The sequence below is a fragment of the Athene cunicularia genome (genome assembly GCF_003259725.1).
Source record: "Athene cunicularia isolate RWA chromosome 2 unlocalized genomic scaffold, athCun1 chr2_part1, whole genome shotgun sequence".
Lineage (NCBI taxonomy): Eukaryota > Metazoa > Chordata > Aves > Strigiformes > Strigidae > Athene > Athene cunicularia.
The window spans coordinates 139,967,910-139,982,601 of record NW_020799095.1 but is presented as its reverse complement, the minus strand read 5'-3'; the positions used below and the strand labels follow the sequence as shown (position 1 = coordinate 139,982,601).

Genomic DNA, 14,692 nt, shown 5'->3' with positions numbered 1-14,692 from the left:
CACTGTTACAGGTGGTTCCCCATCCAGACGTGGCACACGCAAAGGGTAGTGCAGGAGCACGACAGTGTGCACCTTTCACCAGTGATGTCCCTTGCCTGGGGTCTGCACTTCCACAAGATCTGCCATGGCAGTGTGCTGACCACAGGGACCATCAGGAACTGGGGTTATCAGCTCCTCAGTAATATCACAGATTCCTGTCCCTAGATCTGGGTGTGCTTGTGGAGAACCTCAGCGCTTTGCATTCAGCATTTAAACTGTTGATGTTTGCTCTGTTTACCTGCTGTGGTGGGCTTAGAAGATGTGGTACTGGTAGTAGTCACCGTGGTAGGTATCGTGGTTGTCTTTGCAACTGAAAAACAACACTCAGCTCACTAACAATTCAACAAGACATGGAAATCACAGTATTTATCTTGTATTTCTAACTATGACAATGAAACTATGTGCTCACACCTACAAGTATCCCACACACTTCAGGCATTTTAGGGACTACAAGGGAACTATTCATTTAGTTTACTTTAGGCACATATATTTGCACGATTATCACTTAGATCTACAGCTAGAACATAATTATAAACTGTACGATTACATAAGAATGCATATAGTTTCCCACATTTCTGGATGAATTCTGCATAATGACTTCCACTTTGAGCATTTATTAAGGCTGTCAGATTAATTAAATTGAAAGCTTTTTAAGGGTGCTTCACTTCTGTCCAAGTAAAATCCAGAAAGTACACTCAGCAACACTGGACTACATCATCATCACCTGGATGCATAAGGGCTTCTTGTCTTAACAGAAGTGCCAAGATTAAGCCTGCAATTAAATTACTAAGAATCAAATAAGGTTTTTTTTAATTTACAGATGAAAAATATAGTTGTTTACTTAACCAGGTCATTATCCATAAAAAGAAAATGGATTGATCAATCTACCGGAAATGCTAGCCACCATTTCGATTATGAAGTCTAAAATACATTGTATGTGATTTTCAAGTTTTATCTTTGTTATTCCATGTTAATGTCACAGGATGCCTGAGTAAGCTTTTTGGACCACTATTTCAGCCAAGAGTGAATTCACCTCTAGTGAGTATAAATTACATAAATAAGAAAGAAAAGAGTATACTGTAAATGCAAAACAAATAAAATACTTGCAAATTAGTTACTTTAAAACATTTACACACACACAGCCCCCAAATCTAATACACCTTCTCATAAGGAACTCTATTCAAAGACTAAATATTGAAATGTGGGATGGAAGAATATCTACCCAGATACAAAGGTTATTAATACTACAGCTCAGATGGGGAGTCAAACCATCATTTTGATTCAATGTCATTTACCACATAATATTAAATAGGAAATGCAAATAATACAGTCAGTAAAGCCTGGTACTAAACCACCACATACTTGAATAATATAGCTACCCAAAGATGGACTATATTATAAGATATATGTATTACATTTAAATCACTTAAACGTTTCTAAAAATTAGTCAAGAGTTTGTCTTACATGTAGCTCCAAGAACAGCAACAACTTCACTTTCACTTTCATCATCAAAAACTGCCAGCAAAGAAACTTCATATTCTGTGTTGGGCAACAAACCCTCAATAACATGACTGTCTGTGTCTCCATTTATGACAACCTAAGTAACAAGCAAGATTAAAGAAAATCAGTTCTGCATTTAATTTATATGAATTGACTGAAAGAAGGAAAATGGATTCTTCTTTAAAATATATGAAATCTACACTTACATCTGCCCAAAGAATTTATTAGTTATGTTGAAACAAAAAAATATCACAGAGTACATCTGGAAAAAAACACTGTTAAGAATAGTTAAAATTTATTTATTCTTTTGTGGCTAGATTGATTAGTTCAACGTGTAGTCTTACACTTTTACCCACAACTAATTAATTACTAAAGCTGACCATGTGCATTTCATTTGAAAATCACTAAAATCCAAAACATTAATTAATGAAAGCAACATAACAGGGTAGATTAACTTTCATCCATATTTCTATCATTAAAGCACTGTTATGACAAATGCATTCAGCATCTCCACATCCTTAAAAAATGCTGTTTCTATACCAGAATTATAATCTGAGTTACAGTTCCACACATCTGAATGCAACTTGAAAGCACATTTGCTGCAAACTTGAGGATTAGAGATGTGCTACAGAGAAGTTTGCTATATGGTGTGATGTTTTTAGTAACTATTTTCCTTATTTCTACCTATGACAGAAGCAGAAGATTCACATGTGCAATGTTAACTGTAAGAAGAAGGTTTCACTTCAGATTTTTGTGTGTTTCCTGTATTTTATTGAAAATGCAATCAACAGATTTGGTATCAACAGATTGGATCAAGAGATGGGTAGAAGTTGGAGCTAAAGGGACGGCAAAGCAGAACACAAGGAGCCTAAGCAGTAATTTTGGTGAAATGGCTGACTGGTTTGGGTAATAGCTTTTAGGTTACATAGACAGATATTACAGTAAAACAACCTTTTCAGACGTTAACATTGGCAAATTTTTAATGTGGCTATTGTACAAAAAGAATCAAAGTAAGACGTATAATAGAAATTTAAAAATTGATATGAGCTTCATAAAATCTACTACAGCAGTTAACAAACAGTGAATCACACTTTATTATTTTAATTACCACAGGATATTTCCTGAGTTGGTCATGGGGAAGAGGGACCCATAAAACAATCACAGACTTTCTGAACTCAGATACAGAGGACAAAAACAGAAAGATATAAGTTGGGGCCATGCCTTCTACAACTATCCAGCAATGAATTAGCATTCCATGCTACACACTTTCCGGCACAGATTTTCTTGGGAAAATTTCAGAAACAAGCTTGAGTGAGTCTAGCTGGATACTAAATAGGTATAAGTAATACCTTCTTCTCCAGTTCCCCAGAGCCTCTAGTTGTGTATCAAATCATTATAAAATATCTATACATAGTTACTATCTCACACATAACTACAGAATACTTTCTGAAGCGTAACTTCCATGACTCTCCACTCCTTGCTATTTTACCCCACAGAGAAGACTACAGAAAAACCCCACAAACTGCTGAACTTTCAAGCAGAGAGGACAAATAACAGAAGCAAGAATAAGTAACAAGCACACGAGTATAACAGCATGCATTCTCTACTGCAACCTAGAAATAAAAAGCCACTCTAAAATTTATTCTGGCTTTTTAGCACTGCCACCCCACTAAACGCTCCTCCATGCACTAGCAGTGTGGGTGAAGTAAGCAGAGATGTGTGTAATTCTCACCACTGCCCCCTGACCCCACTCAGGTAACTGGCAAGTTGGGTCTTGGGAGAAAGACAGAGGGAGTGCATGTCATTTCTCTGCATGACTGATCACTTATCTGGGAAAGAAGCTTAGAGAGGCAACAGCCTGGAGGCTATCCTAAGGCCTGACCCCATTAGAGAGGTCATGCAAGGAGAACAAGGAAGCAGCTCGGGTATTTTTAATATTTCAATGTACTAAAATATTAGGGCCTCCAGCAATTCTTAGTGAATACAATGAACAAGTGGAACCTTAACAGTTCAAATATTTCTTGATCATTTAATCTCACACTCAAAGAACACAGATATCATAAATATCACTTAAAGATGCACATGGCTTAAAGGGATTCGCTGACAGCTACTCACTGGAACTTAAACAGAAACAAATCAATTCATCTGCTGCAGGAGAAAATGCACTCATGTCCACTCACTCATCTGCCAACTCCTTTTCCCTGTTCAATCCTGTAATTTATTTCTTTCTTGCATGACTACCTCTTGCTAGGTGAAAGGGAGGAAAGAATCAGGCTAAGCTAAATTTACAGAAAAAATGCCACATAACCTAAGCTGCTTTCTGCCCTAATGGATGACAAAATGATGCATGAAACCTAGGGCCAGGTGGAAAATGTCATCTTCCCCATTGAGTTCTGTACCCAGATAAACAGTTTGCAGATGTGACCTCTCTTCACAGTGCTGATGCCAAGAGAGCAAGATGTTTGAGAGTCATTAAAGAAGAAGCCAAAAGAAAAAGTAAATAAAGAAAGGGAAAAGGGAAATGAGACAGATTACAAAATATTAAAATTTGGTAAAGTCTCTGTCTTTTTCTACTTGGAAAAAAAAGGACAAAATAGGAAAAGCTAAAGGGATGAAAAATCATTTAAAAATTCAGACCGATGAAAATGGCACTATGAAGAAGATGCACAAGGGCCTAGAGCAAAAAATAAAGCATAAGGGAGAAAAAGAGAAAGAACCATAATGAGGAATAGAGGAATAATAATTAAAAAAAAAACTACATGTAAACTTTTTCCTTTGTAATCTTATGTAACTAAGGCTTCACAGGCAATTTTACTGTGGCCAGCACACTAGACAAATATGGAGCTTTATGTGAGGATATTGCTGCTCTGGCTCAGTTACCATCATTATCTTCGCAGCAAAATGAAAAATATGAACCTCTAAAAACTGAAGTAGCATCAAGCAGCAATGCTAGTTCTATGGTAGTTGGCACATTACAGATTAGACTGATTATCCACAGGACAGCTCTTCTTTCCTTATTTCCTCTTCAAAAAGAAACTAGAATATTGGTTTGATTTTGCTTTAGGGAGCTTTGCAGTGCGACAGATTTTTCTGTAAGTCATTTGGCCATATTTAATCAGCAAAAGCTGCAGCACAGGTGTCCTCAGAATGGAATTCTCTCTTCAATTTCACACCCTCAGAAAGCCAAGGCAACTCACCTCTTCAGATTCCCCCCCCTCCAAAGGAATCCATGCCAATCTGTAAAAAGCAATATCTGATGAGGTGGGCTTCCAGCTGACTCTAAAACTGTCTGATGATGCTTCATCAATTTCCAAATGCTGGGGAGCTGGAACTCTTTCTGCAAAGTAATATGCAAAAGAAAAGTGAGAGTAAATTATTCTCTGAGACTTGCATAGATGGCAATGTCAAGCATGTAGACTTTTACTTGCAGCTTATTACAAACAGTCTAACATGGGAGGTAGATAACAAAGGCACTACAGAAATCTTTGCACACTTATTTGTACTTAGGCAAATGGTTCTGTAGTTGGGGGAGGGAAATATGCACAATACATGCTCTTCAACTCCTCTTAACTGGACAAGCCTCCTTGTCCTCTCCTCACTGAAGAAGCTCCATGCAACCTCAGTCCCCCTCCTTTGCTCAGAGCTCTGTACACCATACTCTTTTCCTCTACCTCAAAGCAAGGTCACAATCTCTGCCCTTCCCAGAGACTCTGTGCTCATTTCTGTTTGCATGTAAGTATCAACCTCTTCCTCTGTACATCTATGTTATCCCTTCCTCTTCTACTCCACATCTCCTCTTTCCTCCCCCAAAGTCCTTCTCTTCCAAATGCTATGTGGGGAAGTATCAGTAAATGCTGTCAGCCATTTGCTTAACAGAAACTATAACTGTGCTAAACAGACTACATAAGCCTTAAATACCTTATATTTTCTCCTTTTCACATTACAGTTTCTCTGTACGTATAGAAGGTTCTACCCTTTATTGCCTAGATAGTTCCCTGGTTAAATATATGATTCAAAACTCAACACACTGGAGAGACAAATGCCATCACACTGAATGATGCTTCAGAAAGCTGGGGAGACAAATGCTTTACTACCTAAATGCAATAAAGATGCTTTAAAATGGCTGATTGTGGAAAGAATTAAGAAATTAACCTTATCCACACCGATGTTTTCATGATATCAAGGGATTATTCCCACAAGTAAGGATGCAATTGGCCCCATAATAAGGGATCAAAGAAGCTGAAAACTCCAATGAAATTAACAGAAAGCATTCCATATATCTGAATTCATAGCCAGAGACACTTGCTGTTACTGGTCTTACTTTCCAGTAGAGAGTATAAAAACTCTTCTTGGAAAACCTTCAGAAGTTCAGCAATACTTACTCGTGGTAAAGCTGCCAGTAAGTGGTTCAGATTGTCCTTCATCATACAGGGAAAAAATAGCAACAGTATACTCTGTAAGGGATGTCAGACTTTCTAGAGTATGGGTTGAAACACGACCAACTTCCACCTAGAGAAAGCATCATTTACAATAGATATTGATCATACACTTTACATTATCAGTGTCTGAAATTCTGTTGGGTAATAACGATACAGAAAGAGAATGTCATGTAATTAGAAGAGAAATTCTGTGAAAAGGTGTACAAGTATAAATTCAGTGCCATAAAAGCTGACAAAATTAATTAAAATAGATGAACTAGAGAAAAAGGAAAATTTTGTTTATGACAAGCTAGGGAAAAGGAGAATTCAGCCCTAGTAAGCCTAACTCACTAGCTAACATATCATCACTGTGTGTTCAGGAACAGAGAAGGGGAAGGAACTTTTGGAGCTACTAAATCCAGTCCCTTTCCATGGATAATCATGGCATAAACCATTACGTTTAACATTCATCAAGAGACAAGATGAGTTTCATCTGGTCTCTAACCAGGGTGCAGTTAACATGACTTTGCCAGGGTTAAACTCAAAGCTGTATAAAAACTGACAGTTTATCAGTCCAACTATTCAGTGTCACATTAGTTCAGCACCACAGGGGAAATGCTACCAATGCAGAGCAAACAAAAAAATGCCACCTGCTCTTTGAACAGGCAGAAATGAAAAGTTAAGAGGTAGATAAAAAACAACTGAATATTCATTCACACTATAAAGTACACTATACCACAAGCCTGACATGTTCAAATACCATTGTGATGAGTACAGACAGACATACTATCTGTATTGAGGGTAATGAATAGTAAGAAGTCAAATGATTTCTAATTTCAATTTTAAGGGGCCTAGCAGAAAGAAATGACACAAAACATTGCACAGGTATGTTCTCTTCTAAACTCAGGAATAGTTTCTTCAGTTTTAATATAAATATTCCATCTTGTATGGATGAAAGACCAGATATATTCCATATGAAACGTGATTACACAGAACTACTATTAAAGACTTTCTTGGAGAGCTAAGTTATCCATAACCATTTATTTGGTAAGGGATCTGGACTGTTTTAATAATTCAATGCATTTACTGCAATTTTTTTAAAAAAACTTTTTCTGTATTTTTTCAGTTTTCTGTATTAGTAACATTCCATCCCGCTTTTCATTCTATCACAGAATTCATGCTGCTAAAAGCTATCAGTAACAAGGCTTAACTAAATATTGCATAAGAAAATTAAGTAAATTATTGAATGTAAGAGTCTAAGTGGGAACATCTTGGTATCATCTTACCAGTCTGCCCAAGCCAAAACATGTTTCTAGGAAGAGAGTTTTGAACATATAAAGAAATGTCAAGAAAATGTGGCAAAGCCTTCAGACAGTCTTTCTGAATGACCTTGAGTCCATGACATATGATATGTCAAAAGTTTTATTATCTGAACTGAATCAAGAATAAACATTCCATATCATACATTTAGTCAAGATCCTGCACCGACGAACCATTGTTCACTTGAGTAGTTTCCTTCAGTTTATGAGAGCCAGCAATGACTATTCTGGGATGTAAGAAGTTCATAGTACTGTCCCCCCCACATATAATCCACTCCAAATGTATACTCGCTACTAGACAAACTCTTATTTGCACTAAGATTCAGAATCATCTTGCAAATCTTTTGTTGCAGCTTGCAAGGTAGCTTTTGTTTAGAAAAGTTAGTTACTGTTAATAATTACAGAGGTGTGGGGAGGTCTAAGATTGGTTAAGGGAAGAGAGATGCTAACAATTTACCTCATTGGTTTCTGTTCCATCTGTTTTAACGTACATGATACGATAGCCATTTACATTTTTGGAAGCAGGATCCCATGTTAGCTTAGCACTACTGTGTCCAACATCAGAAAATTTCAAGTTTGCTGGTGGACTCAGAGGCACTTGAAAAGGAAAGAGACAAAACCATGAAAGTGATTCCAGGTTTTAGCTGTGAAATTTTCACGTCTTGAAAATAAACATCACATTTTCCATTCAAAAATTTGTATCGCCAATATTTATATTAAAAGACCTACATCAACAGACCTACACAAGTACTTAAAGGTAGGTAAAATGGCTTAGCTCTTTTCAGAAACAGAACTTTCAATCTTGCTAACTGCACCTCAAGTAATGCTGAAAAATAAAGAAATTCCTGTTCATAGCAGATATCAGAGCCTACACAATACTTGCAATAAATTTGTGTTTGTATTTGTGAATTAATTTAATTCAACTAGATCTTTATCCTATATGCATTTTTTTCCCATGGATATTCCAGCAAAAATATTACTTAACAGTAGAAGTATTTTGGCAAATAACTTTCTGAATCCTAGAAGACCCTGACATAAGGGTAAGTTTGTCCAAAATCATAACTAGCTCAGAAGATCTCCAAAAATGTTTTTTCTTTTTACCTGTTTAACCTTTCCTCTGTTATTACAGAAAAAAGCTGATTCCTTAACAGTAACCCTGGTTAAAGCCATATTTATATACTATATATTCCTTGACTGTCATGAGCTGAGGGAAAGCAAGTTCATGCAAGAGAGGCTCAGATTGCATCCACTTTTCTGTCACAACAGAGAATACAATTTGTGCTGTCTGTTACTCTCAGCAGTAGGTTCTGTATTAGCCCAAAATCTCATTTTCTCTGAACTGTGAAAACTTTCTCTATGCATCCTGCCTTCACACACACATGCCTCACCAATCCATGTGGATGGATAAATGTCAGCACTTCAGAAACTGTTTCCCTCACACAAGAGCACAAGATAAAAAGCAAAAGATGAAAAAAACTATATATTATGTGGGACCTTCAGCCAGGCCATATATCAACTTCAAAATCTGCAAGCAAACACCTAACCAGCTTAGGAACAGTCAAGTCAACTTAGCTATAACGAAAAAGAAGATTGGGAACACATTGGAATTGTATTAGATGGGTTTGCCACACTTTCTGGCATTAGTATATTCCTCTGAGTCTAGTGAAGGGAGTATCACGTGCTGGCTTTCCTTTCTACTTTCCGTCAGTTGTGGAATGCACTTCATTTCACCATCCAGGCCATACCACAAAATGCTTCAGTCTCAGCTCTCTCCTTTTGGAACTAACCTACTGACAACGTCACTCTCAACCAGACAGGCAGTCCTGATGCCAGAGTTACGTGATATTTACAGTGAGTCTTGGATAGATCCTGGCCCCAGAAAGAAACCCCACCCCAGAATGAACTTGCTGATCATGCCTCAGTTTGTCACAGAGAAGGTTTCACTACAGTAACTGAAATGACAGTGTGTAGAATATTATTATTTACTAAGTAAAGAATATCAGATACTACATGTAATACTACAGCAAATTAGGCAGATCATTCTCCAGGCAGATATATGCTTCAGGAAGAAAAAGCTAGGTAGCTTACTCAATAGTTGGAAGCCAGAAATAAACACATTGAAAGAAAAAAAAAAAAAAAGCAGCTTGTATCTGAATCTGGACAGGGAAAGACATTACGACTGAACACTGACCATGTGGGACAGGTGTGCCCACCAAGAGCTTTCTTTCCTTCCAGATTGTCCCACTGTGTGATCAGTTAAAGCCTATTTGAGAGAGCTTATTTGAACAGTTGCATATGGAAGGTCAGAATCAATCTTCTTTCATACTACAGTGCTAAAGACCAGAGCTGGCTGCAGTGAGTCAACCTAAAAATAAATTAAGGTTGCAGAGTAGATAGGTTTTTTATTCTGGTCTAGTAACAGCAGTGATGATGGGCTGACTAACATATGTTAACTAGCTCCTGTGATCAAACTGCAGTTGTGAATCCTCAGCTTGTGCCAATGTATCTGGAATTTGTATGCGATCTTCCATCCAACGCATCAGCCAGGTTAGAGCTATGCATCCTCCAAGATCATATGACATAAAGTGAATTCAGGCCTGCACAGTCATAAACTACGTAAGCTACTGTTTAGGATAAATGAAAACCATATATTGGACAGATACTGACCAAAAGTGGGGGTGGGGGAAAGGAAAAGGGGGGAGAGACAAAGAGAAGGAGAAAGGGACAGAGGGACAAAGAGCCAAAAATTTGATTATCCAAATATTAAGATTCTTCTACACTGATTTCAAGTCCACAAACATGTGGTTTGCTATTGGTGCTTGTCTGTGTACAACTATCCTCTCAGAGATGACCCTGGAGCTTCTTCCACCACTGCCTGCCGACTTTACAAGCAATTGCTCCGTCCCTTCTTTTTCTTAGTACTCACATGCCTGAACTTCTCTCACCTATTAAATGCAAGTTGCTTTCACACTGGCTTACTCATGCCAGGAGCACAAAAGAGGAAGCAATCACTCCACTGCTAGGAGCAATTGAAATGTCAATGAATGCAGTCCCAGAAATATCCCAGCAGCACAATCACTTATTTTCAATTCCTTTGTCTTCCAAATGCTGAGGCTATTTAGAGAGCTGACATACAGTGCTGTGTACAGTTAGCAGAGGACAGAATTTAGCTGGCAAAATTCTTGCTGCTTATTAAAAACACACCATCTATCATGAGTGCACAGGCACTTTCCAACCCTTCGTTTACCAGATGTTAGGCAGCAGAAGTTGGACAGAAATCTTCTCTTTTCTTCTTTTCTGTCTGTACTATTACTGAGCCAGAGGAATGAACTTCTCCATCTGAGCAGGCTTTCACACACACCTGGTTCTCTGGCTACAGGAGGCTAAACACAGCAGTCTCAATTTAGCTCTACACGGTAACCGTCATTCACTTTCAGCAAGTTCAGAAAATCATCAGGAGTTCCACCAAAATCAACAGGGATATCCACAGTACCACTACCAACGAAAGAGAAGAGTTCACGGTCCTGTTCCAAAACCAAGCTGCTTTGTAAAAACTCACATCCTCAGCCTCTATAAATTAAGTATTCACACTGAGAAACTTAAGCACAGTTAAGATCTTGCCCTGTGAAGTATTCAAATCAGATTTTTAAATCCAACGTCTGCTCTAATATGCGCAAAGATTATTCTGAAATTTTATTAACACTGAAGTGAATATAGATATGTGCAACCTACATGTAGTTTCTTGTCCTGTAAGGGGATCACTAGCTTCTTCTCCAAACATGGCATAAACTGTGACTGTATATTCTGTATTGGGCAATAGTCCATCCAGTTCAAGATCCGTTGAAGCCGCCCCAATTTTTATCTAAAAACACCATGAACAAAAAAAAGACACATTATTTCTGAATTAGCTCATGATGGGGAAGAATACAACTTACACACTAGCTATGTGATCAAATGCTCTCTCAAGCATTTGTATGACACTGTGTCTGCAGTACTTGGCCCAAGATTTTTGGATTTTGCACAATAAACAAAAGAACAAAACTGTCAAAAGGCAAAAGCCAACATATAGGTAAGAAGACAGTAACCAGTCACATTAGCAATGACAAAACAGTCCTCTCTAGAATGTGCAACTACTAATGCCTTTTCATTCCCACCTACACCTTGTTTCATCTTCAGTCATAGGACTGAAATTTCATAGGAGGAATTGATTTCCATGCACATTGAAGCTCATATCTGTTGCTATTTAAGGTGTGTATCATTCTCCTCCACCTCTTCACTGAGAGCCACATTAACGTGGACTGACTTATTTACTGAAAAAAAGTCTTTCTTCGGGGTAAGGCTCAGTCCTCCTGAATCAGCTAGTTTTCAGGGAGGCCCCATTTTTAACAGAATTATGTGCTCACAGCCAACCTCATTTAGCAGAAAGCACAAGTCTATGCGAGCTTTCAGTAGCTTCCCACGCTCTTCACATTCGCATGCCCCTGCATGCTTTTTAGTGTTCTTGCTTGAACAGGGATGCTGTACATAATCTTAACTATACATATAGAAACTTGAGCATAAAAACTTTTAAATCCTAGACCAGAAGTTCCAGTGGAACTATGCTAGCAACTTTAGAAAAAGTCTACCATTTTTACTATTTTAATGACAGATCAGACTTTACCTTGTCCCACATTCTTTTCCTTCTAAAAATCACTTTTAATGGAAGGTATTATTTTTATATTTAAAAATAAAAGTTGAACGGAATTAAAAGAAAACCCCTAAAGGTCATACCTGCAATCTTTACTTTTAAAGGTCCTGATGAGAACAAAGGCTAAACTTCATATTCTTCTGATAACACACGTAAAAAGTATCTTAGTTTTACTTTGTTTTTTCTTCCTTTGAGTGTTAGTTTTATATGATGATACAGTATCACCTCATATATAATTTCAAAACAATCACTTTAATTCAGTTGAAATTGTTGTATTTTTATGGCAATAACATATAAAAATAATCAACTGGCATTTGCACTTTATTTATAGTCTGTAACACGTACAGTACTTAAGGCAGTCATGGAAAGAAAAAAACCCGAAGTATTTGTTGATCAAGCTGGAGGTTAAAAGCCGTGTACTAAATTATTCTTTACAAGATTTATTCTTTCAATAATTGCTATTCAAATGAAAGCACAATACGTCACCTCCTTCTCATCTGCTGCCAATCCTTCTGTGAGGGGAGCATACAGGATCATGTAACCTGTGGCACCCACTACTCCATTCCACTTTGCTCTCATACTGCTCTGTGACACATCGTACAATTGCAGATCCGATGCTGTTGGCAAGGCAACTACAGTGGAACAAGAGATGGACACTTCAGTTGTCTCATTTGAACAACCAGTTGTTTTTCAAACAATTTATTTTACACCAGGAAACAAAGGAATATAGCTATCTCCAGTCATGGAAGTGCTGTCTGTATGCCACAACTATGTTTAGTACATAAAAGAACACAGAATTAGAGAAACAAGGAAATGATGACCTAACCAATTCTAACACCAGGGCAGAGTTAGCCTTTACAAAGCATTTCAGCAATCGGTCCTAAATGGCTTTGAACATTTCAAGTGAGAGGATTTCTGTCCTTTAAGCACCAAATGATTCTGTTCAGATCTCACCCTTCCTTCTCCCTGATCTGCAGGAGCATGACCAGTCACTTGGTCATCCTCCTGGGCACAGAATGGGCACAGCTGCTATTAGGAACAAGTAACAGTCCCCAGAGGTGGCTCTTTCTGGCAGTAATTCTCAAGCCAGAGCATGGGAGAGACAGCCATGAGGTAGAATACCCTGGAGGAAACCCTGAACAAGCATGATGCACACATCAAAATATTTTAACTACAAATGGTTGTGTGTTTAAGGCCTGGACTGTCCAAACTGGCTCCTAGGCATACATCAGTGGGATTATGCAAATGTAGGCAAGATCATCCACTGCAAATCATGGCTAATGCTAACCTGGTGAGTACAGCTAAGCAGACTGAGTGCAATTTAAAACATGCTTTACTTATGAATTTAAGGCACTGATAACAGAACATAGCACTAATGGGGGTTCCTGAATATTTCTTTCTATATCTGTGACTCTTTAGAGCAGCATTTTGCACTTCTCTGATTGACCTCACTTTCTTCTTCTCACAGAATAACATCCCAAGGACTCTCCACTGCTGTTAGTTACATCATTGATAGATCCCACCAACATATCCAGTCCCTGAAGAGGTATAATGGAATGTTAGTGGCTCTTTTGGAACTTCTACACTGAGAACAGTCCCTAAAATGACTCAAAGGATCTGAACCAAACAGAAGGCAATTGGTAATCGATATCAAACATTTCCTAGTAGGAACTCTGAGACTGTGATAGGCTGCATTGTAAGCTTCTGCAAAGCTGTTTTGCATGTTTCTGAAGAATCTGATCTGCAAACATAGATTCAGCAACTAATTCTAATTACAGTGCTAGTAGTTCACAGAGCTCCTCTAATCTCCTTGTCCAAATTAAAATTTCAGCCTACCTAGCTGACATCTCCAAGGAGTAGTGTATCTATGTTCAACAAGCTTGAACAGAGCTCTCAACTTCATACAAAACATGCCAGCCTCGTCCTTTCTTGTTCACTGAAGCCGTTCACCCAGTCTGTTGTTCAGCTCTGTAAACGTGGGCAAAACCAGGAACCTTTAACCCAGGCCTCTCTTTAGGTTTCCACTTCCAGGTCACTGATCTATCTTCACTTCCAAACCTTTCACAACACACCTCCATCCTGTTTAAACCCTTGTTGATGTGCTGGTTTATATTCCCATGAATTCACACAATTCCTCTAATTATAGGGAGAAACAACCCATAAAACATTTTCAAATGTACTTCACTCTCCTTCAGAGCTCCACTCAGACCTCCAATACCTACAGAAAGAAACTATATGTTGAGATACTCTGAAGGGACTTCCTACCATATTTAAACTGCTCTAGGATAACAGAGAATGTCTTTTTCCACATTTTGATTATAAAAATCTTCAAGGAAAGTATCCTCTAACTAACTTATAACTCATATTTTAACTCACAACCTGAAATCCTAGACACTCTGGCAATATAAATAATAATTAATGAAGAGGTGACTAGAAATTAAACAAGTGGTCATTTATACTGGAATTTTCAGCTGAAGAGTTACTCTGGTAACACAGGGATAATTTAAACCTACTAAAAAACAACTGGAATAAACTAAACCAGATAAAAATATATTTTCAGGAAATTAAAATGTGAATGTATTTCATACTTATTTCAAGTTAGGAGTGATTAATAAATCAGAAACCTTTCTAATTATCTGTACAATATACATACTGAATATGTCTAGATTTCACATACCTGTAAGCTATTTTCGATGTTCTGCATGAACAAATGTGATTGGTGGCTATTT

The 14,692-nt window shown here is 37.7% G+C and overlaps 1 protein-coding gene across 7 annotated transcripts in view; it reads right to left on the bottom strand.

Moving 5' to 3' along the window:
* The window catches only part of COL14A1 (collagen type XIV alpha 1 chain), a 122,437-nt gene that overhangs the window by 66,986 nt on the left and 40,759 nt on the right, over window positions 1–14,692 (bottom strand). For all 7 annotated transcript variants that reach the window (XR_003397740.1, XM_026842177.1, XM_026842181.1 and 4 more), the window contains 7 exons: window positions 12,450–12,595; window positions 11,009–11,138; window positions 7,734–7,873; window positions 5,922–6,048; window positions 4,737–4,876; window positions 1,504–1,636; window positions 278–349 (listed from right to left, as the gene is read on the bottom strand). Coding sequence is in view for 6 of the 7 variants with exons in the window: in XM_026842177.1 (XP_026697978.1) it covers window positions 278–349; window positions 1,504–1,636; window positions 4,737–4,876; window positions 5,922–6,048; window positions 7,734–7,873; window positions 11,009–11,138; window positions 12,450–12,595 (888 nt within the window). In the remaining variant the exon portion in view is untranslated. The remainder of the gene's footprint in view (window positions 1–277; window positions 350–1,503; window positions 1,637–4,736; window positions 4,877–5,921; window positions 6,049–7,733; window positions 7,874–11,008; window positions 11,139–12,449; window positions 12,596–14,692) is intronic.